At 33.6% G+C, this 19,852-nt stretch overlaps 1 protein-coding gene across 1 annotated transcript in view; it reads left to right on the top strand.

Moving 5' to 3' along the window:
- Positions 1 to 3,645: 3,645 nt before the first annotated feature.
- The window catches only part of Tc2n (tandem C2 domains, nuclear), a 43,932-nt gene continuing 27,725 nt past the window's right edge, over positions 3,646 to 19,852 (top strand). The window contains exons 1-6 of the mRNA XM_028777310.1: positions 3,646 to 3,733; positions 5,992 to 6,222; positions 11,758 to 11,925; positions 13,433 to 13,524; positions 15,173 to 15,248; positions 15,941 to 16,041. Coding sequence (XP_028633143.1) covers positions 3,667 to 3,733; positions 5,992 to 6,222; positions 11,758 to 11,925; positions 13,433 to 13,524; positions 15,173 to 15,248; positions 15,941 to 16,041 — 735 coding nt within the window. The 5' untranslated portion in view covers positions 3,646 to 3,666. The remainder of the gene's footprint in view (positions 3,734 to 5,991; positions 6,223 to 11,757; positions 11,926 to 13,432; positions 13,525 to 15,172; positions 15,249 to 15,940; positions 16,042 to 19,852) is intronic.

Below are 19,852 nucleotides of genomic sequence, written 5' to 3'. Positions count from 1 at the left end.
ACATATCCTTAAAGATGTCAGTTTTTACAAATGTCATTTTTTATAAACGTTCTCAATGAAGATGTCATCAAAAATTTTTGGCTTATAGCTAGACCAGATGATCAGGCAAGATCAGGCAAGTATGACTAGCTAAGAAAAGCTGAAAGTTAAGAGCAGTAAGTATGGCTAGCCCTGCTATACATTTTAATCTTTTAAAACTAAAATTACATGGTATCAATACAGGAATACATTGACCAATGGAAGAGAATAGAAAATATAGAAACACACCCAATTATACATGGAAATTTAGTATTTTAATAAAGGGAACATTCTAATGGTAGTGAGGAAAATAAAAAATTAAAATATGTATTTCACTTATTTATTCTTTTACAAGGGTGTGCATGTCTGCGTGTAAGCTCCAAATATGGAGGTAAAAATATGGACTGCCTCACAAATTTACATATCATTTCTACATAAGGGCCATCCTAATCTCCATATCACTCTAGTTTTAATATATGTGCCGCTGAAGTAAGCATATGGGATTTTGAATATCTGGTGTTTGTGGTACTGGGATAATCAACTTGGAAAAGATATGTTTAGACACATTTTTCATACCATGCACCAGGATGTACATACAAAAAATTAACATACTAATCAAAATAACATGAAGGAAAAAAGGGTAAATTATGATCTAGATATGAAGAAACTTTACTATGACTTAGTATAGCTGCAAAAATGAAAATAATAGATATAATTACATATATAGGTATATAGTTAATATGTTAAATATCCAAAGTGCTTCAGAATCTGAAACTTAAGTGTTAATATAATGCTATAAGTAGAAATTTTCACACCACAGAACTTCGTTTCCTGTACAAAATAACTTTTGGATACATAAGGTGTATATGAAAAAAATATACTTAGATCTGGTTTCCTTCCTATGCATCTCATTATTTTTGTGTAAATATTGCAAGATCCAAAATCTGAAACACTTCTGATCTCAAGCATTTTAGACAACAGTTACTTAATTTGCATATATGTATGTAGTATTTTTGTATGTATAGATATATACGCATATTTGGTGTTTGTTGCAGGGGATCAAATCTTGGATTTTGCACATGCTAGGTAAGTACCCTGCTACTGAGCTACATCACAAACTTATATAAATCCCTTTTTCATAAAAGAGATCATAGTAATCAAATCAAGAAGCAAATGATAGATTAAAAGGACATTTCTCACTTATATAATGGACATGAGTTAATCTCTAAAATACATAAAATATCTCCTAAAACTACTAAGTGGGAGCTTGTGAACACAGAGGATTCATGTAGATAGCTATAATCTTGGCTTATGTGGCAAATGATGACCAATATCATATTTAAAGATTTATTTCTGTTTTATATATACTGGTATTTTGCCAGCATATATGTATGTGTATCATGTGAGTGTAGTGGCAGCAAAGGCCAGAAGAGGGTGTCAGAGTTACAGACTTATTATTTGTTGTGTGGATGTTGGGAATTGAATGCCATTTCTCTGAAAGAGCCAATGTTCTTTTTTTCCCCTCTTTTCATAGTATTTATGTTGATTATTTGGGAATTTCACAACATGAACTTGGATCACACTCATTTCTCAGTCCTCCCAGGCCCACCCTTCCAAATAGAAAAAGGAGGAGGATGAAGAGGAGGAGGAGGGGGAGGGAGAATGGAGAAAGGAGAAGAGGAGGAAGAAGAAGAGAAAGAGGGCTAAGAGGAGGAGGAGGAAGAGGAAGAAGAGGAAAAGGAGGAAGAAGTAGTTGTTCAATTTATGTTGGCCCTATTCTCAATGGAGTATGGTCAAACTCCTGGTGGTCAGCCTGTTAAAGAAGACTGAGTCTATCCCCACCTGCATCCCTGCCAGAAGCCAACAGTTAGAATCCTTATACAAATTTTAAGAGTTATCTTCTATGGCTTTCTTTAGGCTGTTATTTTTTGGGGTAGTGGGGGTAGGATTTGCTTAGGGGTTATCATACAGGAGTTCTGTGTCTCTTTTTCTCAACTGTGTTGTCAGTACCATGGCAAAAGAAGCTTCCTTGTTTTTTACTGTCAGTGGAACATGGACCATGGACTCCTACATAATCTCTGACAACAACATATGCCTGGACCTCATCATGGTCTGCAGTGGCAGTACAGACCACGGACATCAACATGGTCCTCTGCTGCAGCATTGGCCATGGACACCAGCTATTGTTTTTAACCACTGAGCCATCACTCCAGACCTTCCCAACATAATTTTTAATAAGAGTGATGCAAATTAAAACATCAAAAGGAAATCACTTCTTTTATACTAACAAAAAAGCAGCATTTGAATAACATTTTGTTGGCAACAAATGTTATTTTATATACTTCTGTTGTAAATATAAAATGATAGCAATTCAGAGAAATTTTAGCACTAAAAGCAGAATTACACATGTACTTTATGATCCAGTAGTCCTATATCTTACAGATATGTACTGAGAAATATAGGAGTAATACAAACACAATAGTACATAGAACTTGTGGTAATATTTCTAACAGGAAAAGGCACAACAATTTAATTTTATGTTGAATTCAACAAAGCAACTCTTAAAAAATAGAAATCATAGGTGTAACTAGATATAAAATATATTAAAATTGTCATGTCTTGATATTAAATTTTTATATATGATAATGCTATTATGATTATCTTTAAAAGAGTACCTCTTAGAAATGTTATAATTTATTTCAGATGTTTTAATACTTTAGCTAGAGCTTTTCAAAAGTTAACTCCCAAGTCACATCTTTTACTGATTACTATATAAGCATTTTTTATTTAATTATGTTTAAAACTTATTTTAAAGTAAGCAGGAAGTGTAGGGCAAGTTAGAGGTAGAGATAAAATAAGATTTACCATGAGTTGAAGGTTGTTTAATTTAGGCGATTTTGTTGTTGTGGGTTCTCTTGTGTGTGTGTTTAAATTTCCCACAAAATGTTTAGAATTTAGATTATTGTAAATAAACAGAGTTCCTTGGGAACCGGCATATTGGAATTAGGGTAGGAAACTGGACAAAAAATTCTTATGTACTATGTTCCTGATAAGTATAATACATAATCCATTTGTAATATATCTTATTTGTGTGCTTGCTCTCTTTCTTACCTGTGTGTGTGTGTGTGTGTGTGTGTGTGTGAGTGTGTGAATGATACAGTATTTAAGATATATTTTTCTGTTAGTTTAATTCTTAATATTAAGATAATTTTTGAGTCCCAATTTCAAATGATTTTGGATATCAAAATAATTGATATAGAGGAAGTGAAAATTTTCTGTCACACTTTTTATGACAGCCATATTTTCAGATTTTGCTTGGACATAAATCTAGATGTATCAGATGTAAAAGAATATTGAAAAGGGAATTTTTCATTTTCAAATTGTAACATTGAAATTGTTCATTTAATAATTTTAAGTATGCTGTTCTGATAAATTGTAATTCTGATAAAATATTGTATAAAATTATATGGAAGAGTAAAATTGTATCTTTTAAATATTTTTCTTCAGATCGGTCATGCATTAGAAAGACATACTATGGTTTGTTTAGATATTGCCAGTAGCATTAACCATGATGATTTTGTGCTTTCTTTTTTACAAATAGGTTGATATCAAAATTGGAAGTTTTCTAGTTATTAGAAATTGAAAGTAATGGCAGCAGAATTTATAAAGAGTTGTTGTAGAGGATGTTTTTATGGTGAAACGGAAAAGCACAAGTGTGAGTATTATTTTGATTTTGGTAAACACTTAGTGCCTTCTTTGCCATTTTATAATACATGAATAAATTAAGAATGTCTTCTGACTTAGAAGGGAAGGCCAAAAGGGAAAGCATACTAGATCATTCTTTCAGAAACTCCTAGGGACCCTGAATGAAGTATAGTGGAAAGACTGATTAAATCCAACCGTGAGACAACCCTGTACACCACTATAAAGATAGCATTTGCTGTGGGAGTCTGAATAGGACTTAGCAAATGGTGGGAAGAAGGAAGTATGAAAATATAAGAGTTGGACATAGGCAGGTAAAGGAAATATAGTCAAGGTAAGGAGAGATGTGTGCTTGGGGAACAATAAATTCTGGCAAATATTTTGATGCGAATAAAGACAACTTCCACTTTATGTACAGTGCATTAAAAATACCTTGTGAACAAATGATCACTGTGCTAGCTAACTTTATGTTAACTTGACACAAGTTAGATTTATTTGGGAAGGGGGAACCTTAATTGAGAAATTGCCCCCACAAGATTTGCTGGTAGACAATCCTTTCATGCATTTTCTTGATGGATTATTGATGTGTATGTGTAGGGGGAGGGCACCTCACTGTGGGTAGTCCTGGTGATCCTGGGTGCTATAAGAAATCAGGCTCGGGAAGCCAATAAGCAGCACTCTTCTTGGCTTCTGTTTTAGTTTCCCCTTCAAGTTTCTGCCCTGAGTTCCCTTGATAGTGGACTACAAGCTATAAGCTGAAATAATTTCCTTTCCTCCTTATGTTGATTTGGTCATGTGAAAACTCCAAGACAATCACTGAAGAAGAAACTCATAACTTTATCAAGTCTTGTATTTATGAAGGATTCTTAGTCTAGCTATTTCCTTTTATATTGTATAGTTACTTATCACTCCAGGGTTAAGATTAGAACCTTTTCTCTGGCACTTTTAGTTCTTGTAGGATAGAACTTCTTAGTATATATCTGGATATGAAGTTATATTAGTCTATTTTATGATGCCAATAATACAGTACCTCTGTTATTATTGGATAAGAGGTTTATTTTGACATACAGTTCTGAAGGTCAAAGGTGATGTTGTTTGTTTTGTTGGTGGCAGTATCCTGAGGCAGTGCAGAGTATCACTTGACAGATAAATGGGAATGAACACGTGTAACTTTGTTTCTCTCTGTCTCCTACAAAGCCACCATCACTCAACCATGGATTCTCTACCCTCTCAAAGGATACTAATCCCAAAGGCCCCACATCTAAACATACGATTTGGTTTAAGTTTCCATAGAGAATTTTACATTTCTTACAGTGGAGATTGTGGGCTAATACCCTTATAGAAGGGATTAAATATCAACACATGGGGATACACTTAAACCTTTATCCAGTCTGTAGCAAAAGGTTTCTTTTTTTATATTAAAACATTCCACAAATTCCTGTAGTATAGTAGTTGTACTTCTATTCATCCTGCAGATAATACTATTGTCATACATAAAGATCAGCTGTCCCTTTCCACCTTATCTTAGGTTGTGCAGTTATGTATATTTTAGAGAAAGATAAAATAGTCTATAGAGACTCAGGCAGAGGCAGTTGCTAATATGATAAATATTTGGTCAGTATTCATTTTGTTTAGTGATTTGGTGGAAAGTTTAATAGACTTGAAGATTTTTGGCTTCTCAGGATTATGTATTTGAGACTCAGGTTTACCCATAAAATTGACAAAAATTGCTTTGTTTATAGCATTTCAAAATGACTAGATTTTTTTGTTTTACTTGAAGACACTACTTATTTAACTGTGAAATAAACTTTGCTTTCCATAAATGAGCTTTTATGGAAATGACTCTTAAGAACTTCTTTTCCCGTTCTAATAGAATAATGTGTTTTGGCAGTAACGTTAATTGATCAAATCTTGGTTGGCCAAGATTAATGTAGATTCCAGAAGAGGTTGTTAGAACTCAAGAGTAGCTTGAATCAGGATGTTTTTCTAAAATTAGTTTTAAAAGGCCCAGCTGGCAAATACTGTTGTCCTAGTATTCAAGAAGCAGAAGCAAACAGCAGATTCTATCAGATCTTTGTGAATTCTAGGCAAGTGTGGTCTCCCGTGCAAGTTCCAAGCCAGTTAAAGATACATAGTAAAACCTTGACTCAAAATAAAACAAAATAATAAAGTGATTTTAAAAAGTTCCAACCATTCTGGGTTTAGATTATTATATATAATCTATATGCATAATTGTGATTTCTTTCTGATTTTCTCTTCTTTTTAATGCAGTTTCTGCAGAAAGAGACTTTAAAGCATCAGCCTCAAATAGCCAAAATGCCGTCGGTATACCTCCATTGACTTCTGTTTTAGTAAAGCCCCAAGTCGGTTGTAATGAGGATTATTTGCTTTCCAAATTACCATGTGATGGTAAAGAAGTACCATTTGTGGTGCCCAGGTTTAAATTATCTTATATTCAGCCGAGGACACAAGGAACTCCTTCACATTTGGATGAACTGGAAGGTAAACAATGAAATATCAGGATTTAAAAGTCAACATGGACCATTTAAATGCTAATAATATTATTTTCTTTTGCTTTTTTATATCTTTCACACAAAGTTTATACAAATATTTGTAGTTTGAGTTTTATAAGTTCTTTTCTGTAGAACAGCTTAATGAATAGTATTTTTGAAATATCCCATTGTAGAAACTGGCAATAATATAACATTGCACATTTATATATAGTTTGGCTTAAAATGATTTATTTTTATTTGTATCTGTGGATATGTTTATGTCTGTGTATACCACATACGTTTTGATGCCAGTGGAGGCCAGAAGAAGGTACTAGGATCTCCTGGAGCCAGAGTTATAAGTGGTTGTGAGCTGCCAGTGTGGATGCTGGGAACTGAACTTGAGTCCCCTGGAAGAGCAACAAGTGCTTTTACTATTGAGCCATATCTCCAGTTCCTCCAGTTTGACTTTAAAAACTAGTTATATTATTCTAGAAAGAAAAAAGTAAAAGAATTTAATCAGTAAATAATGACACAGAAATAGTTTACTTACTATTTCCTAAAATTTGGTACAGTTAAAACATAGGAAAAATTTCAAGCATATAAAGGAGTTGAAAGAAGGAATACTTTTATATCTTAAACTTAAGTTGTCTCATTAATGACTTACTGTATATTTTTTAATCATTGATCTATGTAACTCCATACTTCTATCCAATATTAGTCCTCTTTTTGGCAGGGAATAGGTGAAACATTTAAGAATAAATTGAAGTCAACAATATGTTCCTTCTAAATACCTGTATATATTATTTATTGAAGTTTACCAATCTAATTACAACTTTATTTTAACTTATATCTTAAGTACAATGTACTTTTTAAAACTACTTTTGAATTTTGTGTGTATTTGTTGAGTTTCAAATATGTATTTGATAGTGACAAAAACATATAATAGTATAGTTCATACACACATCAAGATATATATTGCTTATTCAAATTTTTTTCTGTTTCATCTTCTTTCTATCTTTTAATTCTGATTATATACATTTTGACCTTTTGATATCATTCTGTGCGTCTCTGAGACTGTTACTTTTCCTCAGTAATTTTTCTTTAGTTTGAGAATAATTGGCTCATTTTCAAGTTTATGGTCTCTCATTTGTCATCCTCATTCTGCACTTAAGTTTGTCTTTTGAATATTTTATTCTAAACATTGCATATTAGAATTTGTGTTTGGTTCTTTTTTGTATATTTACTCTCTCCCTGGCAATTTACCATATATTATTGTAAAATCATGTTCTTCTATGGCTTTTAGCCAGTTATAGTGGTGTACATACGTTATTTCAGTGTCGAGGTCATCCATCTAGATTGAGGTTCTGGCAGTGGCACTTTTCCCTTTGGAAATGGATCACATATTTCACTTTGTGTGTGGACTAATTTGGGGTTATAGTCTGGATATTTAATGATATTGTGGAGTCTCTGCATTTGGTCACATTTGAGAAGTCTTATTTCCTTTTCCATCCCTTCCAGTTTCCTTCCAGACTTATAACTTAGTTGAACATGGATTACAAGTTCTGCCTTGTATGGAAGCCCTTGAGTTTTGGTTCAGGAACTAGTCAGATATTTGATCAAATTTGAGAATTTCTCCTTTCCAAGACAACCTTTTCACCACAACATCGCTGATAGCTGGGAACACTGCTCTCTAGTTTATCGGCCAGTCTGCTATTTGAATTTTGTATATTCTGCATAGTGCTAGCTTTGGCTTACAGTAAAACTAAAAGTCAACTGAAAAAAAATTAAGAAATATATAGCAATATATGATAATTCTTCTTTTGTTCTTTTCATACACTTATTAGAAAACAAATTGGATTCTGAATTAAATAGGTAAAAGAATTGCTTAACTCTTAAATTATAGGCTCATTGAGAATGTTGAAAACTATCTAATGTAATCTAAGATATCTTCAAGAGAGTCCTCTTGGAACCTAATCATAGAAGTCAAATATATGAATATTTGTGTGTATATATGAGTAATGAAATGTGGTGGAGGAGGCAATTCTGAGATAACAAGGCCACTATCAATAATAACTAAAACTGTTAAGTATTAGAAGTTTGTCTTGTCCCATTGTTTATCAGCTAATGGGGCTGATTACAGCTGTCCCTTACCTAGTTCTTTACTGTACTGACAACAGATTTTATCATTAATTTTTTTTAAATCAATGCCTACTTACCTATCCACTAAAGGTGATAGATATTGTGGCTTAACATTTTTTAGCTACTTTTTAAAGAGGGGTAAACTATCATTTAGTGTCACATTCAGTTTTATAGCATTTGGTTTAGTAAACTGAGGAGAATTCCAGTTGAACCTAGGATTTCATTGTGTATTGTCTGAAGGAAAAAATTGAATTCTTTAGGAAGTTAATTGTATGAAAGAAAAACGAAGTGAGAATATTATTATATTTTAGGGATAGCTTATAAAAGTAATGAGCCATCTTTGATAGACTGAGGGTCTTTAGTAATCATAATAATAACTACAATAACTATATTATATTATATTATATTATATTATATATTTATTTATATGTTAATATGAATATATTTATTATATGCTATATATAAAGAAAATGTTTTATTTATATTATATAAATATATAATTTATAATTATACATTATGTAACATATACTTATATCATAACTGTAATGATAGGTAGATAATGCTCTTAGGACCGTTGTGATTTTGTTGCCATAAACTAAGACTTCTGGTAGTGTTTTGTTTATGTGCTAAGTGATTTGAGGATTAGTTTATAAGATATATAAATAATGGCTCTTAGACATCACAACTTTTCAGAATCTCCCAGCTCTGTACTATAGTTGGATTGTGCACAGTATTAACTGAACCAGAGTGAAGATAAAATTTCACCTAATATTTTCTTTTCTGAACTCAGTGTGAATAATTTGTTTTTATCATTTAACTTAATTTAAAAAAATACCAGTTTAAACTGTAGGTTGAATTTTAAGTAGGACAAAGTAGGACAGAGAAGCAAAGATGACAATAATTTAAACTTTTTCTTTTATAAATTTTTGTGTTTGTGTGTGTATAATGTATGTGTGTGTGTGTGTGTGTGTGTGTGTGTGTGTATCTGAATGTGTGTGTGTATACATGTGCACAAGTTTGTGGACACCAGAGATTGACATTGGTTGTCTCCTTCTATTGCTTTCCATCCTGTTTTTTTGAAGCAATGTCTTTCTCTGAGCCCAGAGATTATCAATTGGCTCTGGAAATCCTCCTGTCTTTGTCCTTTCAGAGCTAGGATGACAGACAAGTGCCAACAAAATTGGTTCTTATGAGTGGTGGAGAGCTAGATTCAGGCACTCCTGTATGTATGGCAGGCATTTACTGACTAAACCATCCCTTAAATTTAAACCTTTAAAAAATATATGGGCAGGTATATGGGTGCATGCATATATGGAATTCAGAAGGCAACCTCTGGTGACATTTTGAGGGACCTCATTGTAGTAGTACCCAATTTGTGCTACACAAATCAACAGAGGCAGACAGACAGACACACACACACACACACACACACACACACACACAGCCTTTATATTTTAATATACCTAAAACAGCTCAATGATTGGGCCAATTCCCAACCTTCACGTGGCTGATCCAGTCCCCTCTGATACTCCTGAGTTATTACTTACTAAAATCTATATTCCATCTTTGCTGCTCTAGACCCAGACATTCAGTCCTCTTGGACTATGATCCCTGGAACCTATCTGCACCTCTCAGGCATGATCTTCCCCTCCTTCCCTGGCATGGTGGCTGTCATCTTCCTGCTCCTCCTCCGGCCCTTGCCCAGGAATCCTAAAAGATCCTCTCTGTCTTCCTGCCCAATTATTGGCCACTGGCAACTTTATTTACTCCCTCAGTCTTACATGCTGGACACTACAAACAGGTTTCTGGGAAACCTAATTAGCATGAGAATAGACGCAGCTACATTTCCCTCTTTTTGTCCATTAAAAAGGCTTTTCTCTCAGATATACATTCACCTCCTAATCTTAGTCAGGGTTTCTGTTCCTGCACCAACATCATGACCAAGAAGCAAGTTGGGGAGGAAAGGGTTTACTCAGCTTACACTTCCACACTGCTGTTCATCACCAAAGGAAGTCAGGACTGGAACTCAAGCAGGTCAGGAAGCAGGAGCTGATGCAGACGCCATGGAGGGATGTTACTTACTGGCTTGCTTTCTTTCCTATAGAACCCAAAACTACCAGCCCCGGGATGGCACCACCCACAATGGGCCCTCCCTCCTTGATCACTAATTGAGAAAATGCCTTAGAGCTGGACCTCATGGAAGCATTTCCTCAACTGAAGCTCCTTTCTCTGTGATAACTCCAGCTTGTGTCAAGTTGACACACAAAACCAGCCAGTACAAACAAGTGTTCTCAATAGCTGAGCAATCTCTCAGGTCCCTTGAGTTTTTTTTCTTAATTGTTACATATTTTCTTCTTAATTGTTACATTAAAAAATTCTTGGTTCTTAGTATTTCTTTTTTTAATTTTTATTCTCTCATATATTTCATCCTACAGTTTCATCTCCCTCACCCTTCTCTTTTCCCCACCTCTCCTCTTCCCCAGCCCCCACCCACCCCATTCTATCTCCCCTCAGAAAACAGTAGGCCTCTCAGTGACATCAAACAAACACAACACAACAAGATACAATAAGACCAGGCATATACCGTCACATCAGGGTTCATGAGGCAACCCAGTAGGTAGAACAGGGTCCCACAAGCAGGCAAAAGAGTCAGAGATGGCCCCAGCTCCCACTGTTACTCCCAAGCTTCTCAGGTATAACATTTATGCAGAGGACCTAGGTCAGACCTCCACAGGTCTGATCTCTGTGAGCCCACTTGAGTCCCAGTCAGTTGATTCTGTTGGCTGTGTTCTTGTTGTGTCCCTCACCCCTCTGGTTCCTCTGATAGGAACTCCTGCTTGTCTTTAGGACTCCCCAAGTTTTACCTATATGTGGTTGTGGGATTTTGCATCTGTTCCCAGCAGTTGCTGGATGGAGTCTTTCTGGTAGTTCTTTTTAGTATTTCTGTAAAAGTTTTCTATTAATTTTGTTGTCATTTTTCAACTTAATTGCATTGTGGTCAGAAAAAGTTTTGACCTTTTCTGAGTCTTTTTGTTTTGAGTCCTCTCAAATAAAAGATCTGCTTAGTGTAGCTTATTGCATGTGGTCAATTTTTAAATTGTTGTCTTCTTAAAAAAGTATATAAAACTAATTTCATTTAAAAGATATTATACATATAAGTAGAAATATAAGAGGAAATTCAGGTCATGAACTACAGAATTTTGTATAGGGCAAATAAAAATGTTAAAAATTTGCCGGGCTGTCTTAAGAGCAGGATACTTGGCTCGTTCCTTGTATACATCATGAAGTTAGAATTCTATAAATGTGTGCTGGTTAAGGCATATGCTTTAGTATCATTTATGACAAAGTGTTTTTAACCTGTCCCTTCAGTATATCAGCTGTTGGTTATAGAAACACTTGCTTTCAGGATCTGCTAGAGCATCTTTTGGAGATCAAAAGACAGAACTTTGTAGTTCATTCTACCATGGACCCAGCTATGATGTGTATAATCCATGCTATATGTATCAACACTTTTCACCTGATTTAAGTAGGCGTTTTCTTTCTCATCGTGAAACAAAAAAGTTATATGGATCTGGTAAGAAAACAATTTTTTTTTGCATTTCCTCTAAGCTTATTTTTAACAAATTTAGAAATTATATTTAAGATCCTGCAGAAATAGTTATTAAGAACAGTTTTAAAATAAGAGCAAAGCAGACTTCACAAATGTGTGATAAGTGTCATGACTTTTTTCTGGTGTTATAATTAGTATAAATGTTGTCCTTATAAGAGTTGTTTTGGGCCGAGCGGTGGTGGTGCACGCCTTTAATTCCAGCACTTGGGAGGCAGAGGCAGGCGGATTTCTGAGTTCGAGAGTTTGAGGCTAGCCTGGTTTACAGAGTGAGTTCCAGGACAGCCAGAGATACACAGAGAAACCCTGTCTCGAAAAACCAACCCCCCCCCAAAAAAAATAAAGTATTGTTTTGGTCATAGTATCTGTTCACAGCAGTGAAACCCTAACTAAGACAAGCACCAACCAAAGAATATACATGGAGGAACCTATGGCTCCAGCTGCATATGTAGCAGAGGATTGCCTTATCTGGCATCAAGGGTAGGGGAGGCCCTTGATCCTGTGGAGGCTCAGTGCCCCAGTATATGGGAATGATATGGCAGTGAGTCAGGAGTGGGTGGGTGGGTGGGGGAGCACCCTCATAGAGGCAATGAGGAATGGTGTAGGAAGTTTGCATAGGGGAAACCGGGAAGGGATATAACATTTGAAATGTAAATAAATAAAATAATCAATAAAAAAGGAAAAAAGATGGACAGATAATATGTCTGCTGATAGTTCCAAATTCCATTTCTTTTTTCTTTTTTAAAAGTTTTTATTACAGATTATTTTAAATACTTTTTTGTTATATACTTAATAAATTCCACAACAGATATTTATAATATTTTTTTGTTCTAGTCAGGTAAATGACTTTTAGAACTCATGATTGGAAGTACATACAAAGAGAATAGAAAGTAACCAAAAGTTTTTAGTTTGATATTTGAGACTATATCAATTATATGAACTACCATCTGTATCTTGGCTTCATAAATTTCTCAGGTTTTCAGGTTCTACAAGTCTATATGCATGCATGTGTCAGTGTCACTGAAAATAAAAAAAATATCTTATTAAGGGTCTGCTCTAGCACTATGCTAGAACACACACTTGGTGTGTAAAGTTCCTTTTTAAAAGATCTTACAGTTTGTGAGGAGAACTAGAAATATAAGAACTCATGGGATTCAACATTGAAACATTATAATGTTATATGTGCTCAGAAAACCATAGTTGAATTACATTTATCAAAGAATACTTACATCCTGTTAAGTTAATTTTTATGGATGAGGGATTGGGGAATATAAGCAAACTCATGCTTAGTATTTAATATGGATATGAAAATATATTGTTCGATTACTAGAGACTTCTGCCTTAAAGATTAAAATAATTTAACCTTTTTAGATTTTACTAAAATTTCTTTTAATGTAAATTTATATATAATATATGTGATGAACTCCTACTGTTTTATTTCTATTAAAACCCCTTTTTTCTTGTCCTTTTGTAGTTTGTGATTTAAGGACCAGTAAACTTTCTGGTTCCCCTGGGCTAAGCAAATCTATGCTCGATCTTACAACTTCATCTCAACGATTCATCCAGGTATAATAATTATATAATTTCATTATATCTGAACTATTTCAAATAAAAAAATCAGAACTATGTGAATTGCTTTAGGAATCACATGTATTTTTGTGACTATGTGTATTATAATATCTGAAGAATAAATACTTGTCATTTCCTATATTCATTAGTTTAGGAAATTTTCAGTGGTTAATAAAAGGTATTATATTTCTTTCATTTTGCATAATTTTGTATTTCTTAATTGGTATGCACTGAAATATCTTAAAGTAATTGGGATTTGTAATTGTATAGTTAAAACTACTTATTTAACTTTGTGTTTTGAACATAACCAGGCAGTTAGTAAGAATTAGTATTTCTATTGAGGTTTAAGACTTTAATTTTTATTAATAGCAATATAGCATCCTTTGATAGATTTAATGTTTTGTTTTTAGTTCAGCTAAGTTCTGTTTGAAATTAGGACATAAGCCAGAAATGATCCCTATGTTTGTGATCCTAGCATTTAGAAGGCTGAAGCAGTAGGATCAGTTAAGAATATGTGGCCAACCTGGGCGACATAGTAATAAAACTATGTCTGAAAACATCAAAAAGGGAAATAGCAATAGAGAGAAGAAAAGTTTAAAGTAAAGTCTTCTGTCTTTCTGTAAACAAGAGTAATAGTACTCTGAACATCTTTTTACATATATTTATGGACTTCTTTTTAAGTTCATTCTCAATTAACCTTAATGATTCTATCATTAATTCTCAAATAATTAAACTTTACACTAGGACTATCTAAGACCCACCAGCAATATAAATAATGACACAGAGGCTTAATAATATTTTAAAGCCTAGGCCTTTTGCTGAGCAGTCTCCAGACTACTCTATCCAGACTAAACCTGGCACTTGCCACATAGTCAGGTGTACTTCTCTGCCCAGCTCTTGTCCGTCTGTCCATCTCCATGTCAGCTGCTACCTCTGCCTCTGATTTCTTCTCCTGGAGTCTCTCTTTCCAGAAGATCCACCTTACACTTCCTGCCCAGATATTGGCCAATCAGTTACAGTTCTAGAATGCCTTAGGCAGGTAAGGAAGAATGAATATTTACAAAATATGAGACCAGTGATGGGCCATTATCTCTCTGCTGGTACAGAATTAACAATTGAATATACAGAGACATACCTTTACACAGTGTACCCCAACTAATGCTTTATAATAGCACTCTTTTAACACACATCTGAATTGTTTATTTTGTTAAATACAAAATGTCAAGACTTCATTCACCCCTAGAATTTTCAATTCAGTAGTCCTCTGATGGTCTCTGATTTTTTATTTGTATAGTTTGCACGATGCAAATGCTCTTGGTCTAGAGAGATTATGCTATAATAGTGTTTTACACTTTAATAGGTTTCTGGACACTTCTGATAATGCATGCAATATGAAAATTAAGACCAAACCCAAAATACTAAAGGTTTTCTAATGTTGTTACCTACTAAGGTATTTCTCAATACATGTTACAAGTTTCTTTCCTCTTCTACAAGGGTGGGAAATTCGGACCAATAACATTGACAAGTGGATTAACATGGAGTTTGATACCAAGGTGTTTATTGGGGCATAAGTATGAACATTTTTAAAGTTTGATATTCAGTTTCTGATTGAAGCATATTGTTGCTATTGTTATTGTTGTTGCAGAGACATGACTCATTTTCCAGTGTGCCTAGTAGTTCTTCTTCAAGAAAAAATTCTCAGGGCAGTAACAGAAGCCTGGGTAAGCAATACAGTGTCTTATTTATACTGTTCAGCAGGTTATTTCTACTTAGTAATAGCTTGTCAGTATTATAATTGGATAAAGAAAAAAGTGTGCAATACATTTTGTCTGCTGAGTATTGTACCAATGTTGATAGTATTATCACAAATTGAGATCAGATAGCCTATGGCTCAGTGTCCCAGCAGAAATAAGTTTTTTTTTTTAAAATAAGCTGTTACATATCTTTTTATTTATGATTTAAAGTACATGGATTAAGGAACTTTCAGAAGCACATTGACCTGGTAAATGCTGATTGCAGAGTTTTAACTTAATTCCTCACAGTTCTGTTAAATTCCTAAACGATATGCATTCTTAGTGTATTTTATTTCTAGGACTTTAGTACAAAACACAGAAGTGTGATCTTTATCTTACTACCTTGAAAACGTAAAAACCTGTATCAGTTATTGCTAGGCACAGTGGTACATTTCTTTAATTTCAGCACTTGGGAGTGAGAGGCAGACAGATCTCTGTGAGTTCAAGGCCAGCCTCATCTACAGAGCGAGTTCCAGGACAGCCAGGGCTACATAGTAAGATATTGTTTCAGAAGTCCAAAACATTTGTTTTATTTGTGCTTTCAAAATTGGTTTAAATCAAAGGTTAATTGGATTAACAATATTGCGTGGAATTTTTATTATTTCTCCTTTATAATTCAGATACAATTACCCTATCAGGAGATGAAAGAGACTTGGGGAGATTGAATGTGAAATTGTTTTATAAATCTTCAGCAGAACAGATCTGGATCACAGTTTTACAGGTAAATTAGTGTAGTTAATATTGATTTTTATTATAAAATTGAATATTTTGTATTTATTTTTATATAATTGAAGATAAAAATTATTCAATTATTTTATATTCATTCCTTTATATTCATTCAATTAGGCTATATTTTATAACCTACAAGTATGGCTTCCTTCTGAGCAAAGGGTCAATAGCTATCTTCAAATTTAGGATTCTATTGTATTTTCCAGAAAAGAGTGTTTAATAAAGTGTTTAACACTGAAACTGCTAGAAGAAAACAGGGAAAGCACTTCAAGATACAGGCATAGGTGAAAACTTTTTGATTAGAACTCTGAAGCACAGGAAATTAACAAGATTATCCAACCCAGAGATTAACAAGTGGAATTTCATGAAATGTAACAATTTATGATCAGCAATGAAACTATCAGCACAGTGAATGCACAATCTGAAGAATGGGAGAAAATCTTTGCCAGTTATCCTTTAGGCAAGGAGTTAATATGTAGAATATAAGAACTGAAAACATGAAACACCAAACCCCCAAACTGCCAAACAAATGAGCTAAGAACTCAACAGATAGTCCTTGAAAGGAGAAATACAAAAGGATACTACATTCTAAGATAGTACTGGGGGGATTGGATTTGTAGAAGCAGAGAGATGCAGTTCTACCTACTGTTGCCCTAGTTGGAGTGGACAATTAGTTGGCAGGGTTTTTTTCTGATACTACACCTCTTATAATGGAGAGTAGATATGTGTTTCTATGTATATATATCGATCAAAACTACATGTAATGGACGAGTCAACATCTTTCATTTTGATGTCATAGAAAATTTGGACATTACTGTGTGATTTATGACATCTATGACATGTTCTACTTATTTTTCTTGCTTCACATTGTCAGGAAGACTTTGAAATTAAAAATAACACAGATTCTAAAAGCTTAGGGATGTGACTAAGTGTCCTAGCTCCCATGATGTAAAACCATTTTAAATATGAGGAAGGAACTTATCTCAAAAATATTTTATTTTGGGGAACTTGTATTCATTATGTAAAATTGCAAGAATCAGTGTTACAGTCCAACAGATATGCAGAAAATTCATTGGCATACAGAATTACTTTACCCCTCATCTCCCGAACTCGGTTATCATTACAATGAATTATGTAGTCAGGTCTACATTGTCTTTAGTTTCCACATCAAAGAAAGAACAGGTAGGTTTTGTTTTTCTTAACATTCATTTTATTTTTCCTTCCACCTCTCTGTCTCTGACAGTGTATCTCTCTCTTCTCTGTCTCTATATATCTCTGTCTCTCTCTTTATCTTTCTCTGTCTTTTTCTTTCTCTTCTGCCATCATACTGGATTTTTAAAAATTAAAATAATGTTAAACTTTTCATATATTGTATGTTAGGCATATGCACCCTTCCCTTCCCATTTCCTTCTCAATATTCATCTTTTCACTATCATTAGTTTTCTTTGTACTCTTAGACAGTTTTACTTAGTTCATGTTATAAATACTTTTATAAATCTACATAAAATTGAAATCCACAAATATGAAAATATATGTATTTGTCTGCCCAGATATTTGGAAATTTACCTAAATGACTCCAAGTCAAGATATAACAGTGGTACTTGCACATCAGTGTCTATTGTAACACCACAGAACTCACCTAGGTGTTTATATTAGTCAGAGTTCTCCAGAATAATAGAAATTGTAGAAGATCTGTCTGTCTGTCTGTCCATCCATCTGTCCATCCACCCACCCATCCAACCAACCATCTATCCATCCATCCATCTGGACAAAGAATTTGTTAGAGTGGCTTATAAGCTATGGTTCAGCTTTTCCCACAATGGCTAGCAAGGAAAGAAAAAAAATCTAAGAACCCAGTAGTTGCTCAGTCCATGAGTTTTGATATCACAGCTGGTCTTCAATAAATACTAGAGTACCAAAGAAGTAGGGCATTATGTGAGTGAAGGAGTGGATTTGCTAGCAAGGCAAGGGCAGAAAGGTAAAGAACAAATGATTCCCTGTTACATGTCCTTATATATAGGCTTCTAGTAGAAGGCTTGGCTCACATTAGATCGGAATGAAAGCCTTTCTTTTTTCAGGTCAAAAGATCTGTATTACAGATGAGTCTTTCTACATAAAAGATTTGGTGTATAAGTAGAACTTTCTACTTCATATTAAATAAAAATTCACTCACAGGTGTGCTCTGAATTTTTGGTATTTAGGTCTAGATGTGATGTATTCACTTTGCCAACCAGGACTAGCCATCATTCTGTACATAAACAAAGGAAAATGTGTTATTTACATGATGTATTTCTTTTCAAATATAAATAAGATGAAGTCTTTTCATTGGCAAGAAAATGGGTGCAAATGTAAAAATCTCTAATGAGTGATCTACTTCATTTAATATTCCAATTAATGTTAAGGATATAGAACATAATTCTTTTTATGGAAGAATAGTGTTTTTTACATACGTAAATATAGCACATGATCTACATATCTATATATGATTCCATATTTTGCTACTTGTTATTAGTAGTATTGCAGTAAATATGAATAAGCAGCTGTTTCTTTGATATATTGAGTTCATTTTACACAGATGTGAGAGGTTTGGACCACATGGCCAATATATTATTGGTAGAGTGTCATTTAATTTCTGAATTTCAACAATACAGACTTCATTTAGTTCCCACTGAGATCAAAGTTTATGTTACAAAGACAAAGAGTATGTCTTAAATGGTCCTCATGTGTTCTATGCAATATTATAGTAAAGTTTACTTTCATATTAAGATACACCTTAATACTGAGGTACAAAAGCTTTACTGGTAGAATGTTCTAATTCATTCAATATATATATGTATATGTATATATTTCTTCACTATATATATATTATATATATAACATATATATATAATATATATAATTTATAATTCATTCTCTCTATATATATCTGTATGTATATATTGACCTATTAAAATTAAAGAATTTAATAAAAAAAGAATGTTCAGTATCCTCAGACATCAAGTAAATGCAAATTAAAACTTCTTTGAGATCCTATCTCATCCCATTCGGAATGGCTATCATCAGAAGATGAATGACAACAAATACTGGTCAGGGTATTAGGGTAAAGGAACCCTTTGCAGGAGTGTAAACTGGTGTGAACATTATGGAAATCATTGTGCAAATGCTTAAATAACAAAACAAAACCCCAAATGCCAAAACCAAAAAGTGATCAAAACAACCAAAACTTGAAATAATCCCCACCCCAAAACTCAAAAATAGAACTACTAAAGGATTCCATTCCTAAGCATATACCCAAAGGTCTATAAATCCTACTACAGATATACTTGCACATTCATGTTTACTGTTTTACCATTTATAATAGAAGGGAAATTAAGTCAGCCTAGATGTCCATCAACATATGAATTGATGATAAAATATGGTACATATACTCAATGGAATTTTATTTAGCTATATAAGTTAAATTGTGAATGTTTCAGGAAAATGCATAGATCTGGAAATTAACAAGTGAGATAAGCATGACTCCCAAGACTATTACATGTTCTCTTTCATATTCTGACCCTCCTTTTAATTTTTATGTTTGCACTTATATATACATAAGTCAGGAAATTAGAAAGAGGAACTATAAAGGGGATGGATTTTATGTATTCTCTTTTCATTATTTGTTATGGAAAAGAGTTTTTAAGGAAGGGTTTAGGGATGATAATGGAATACTTGTTACTTAAATCTAGAAGAGTACAATTGGGAACAAGTTGAGAGGTGTGGCGAGGAGAGGAGTAGAGGAAGAGTGATGAACTAAGACAAAA

This window comes from Grammomys surdaster, unplaced genomic scaffold (genome assembly GCF_004785775.1).
Source record: "Grammomys surdaster isolate TR1022 unplaced genomic scaffold, NIH_TR_1.0 279, whole genome shotgun sequence".
Classification (NCBI taxonomy): Eukaryota; Metazoa; Chordata; class Mammalia; order Rodentia; family Muridae; genus Grammomys; species Grammomys surdaster.
Note: the sequence above shows the minus strand (reverse complement) of the source record. Positions and strands in the feature narration are given on the sequence as shown.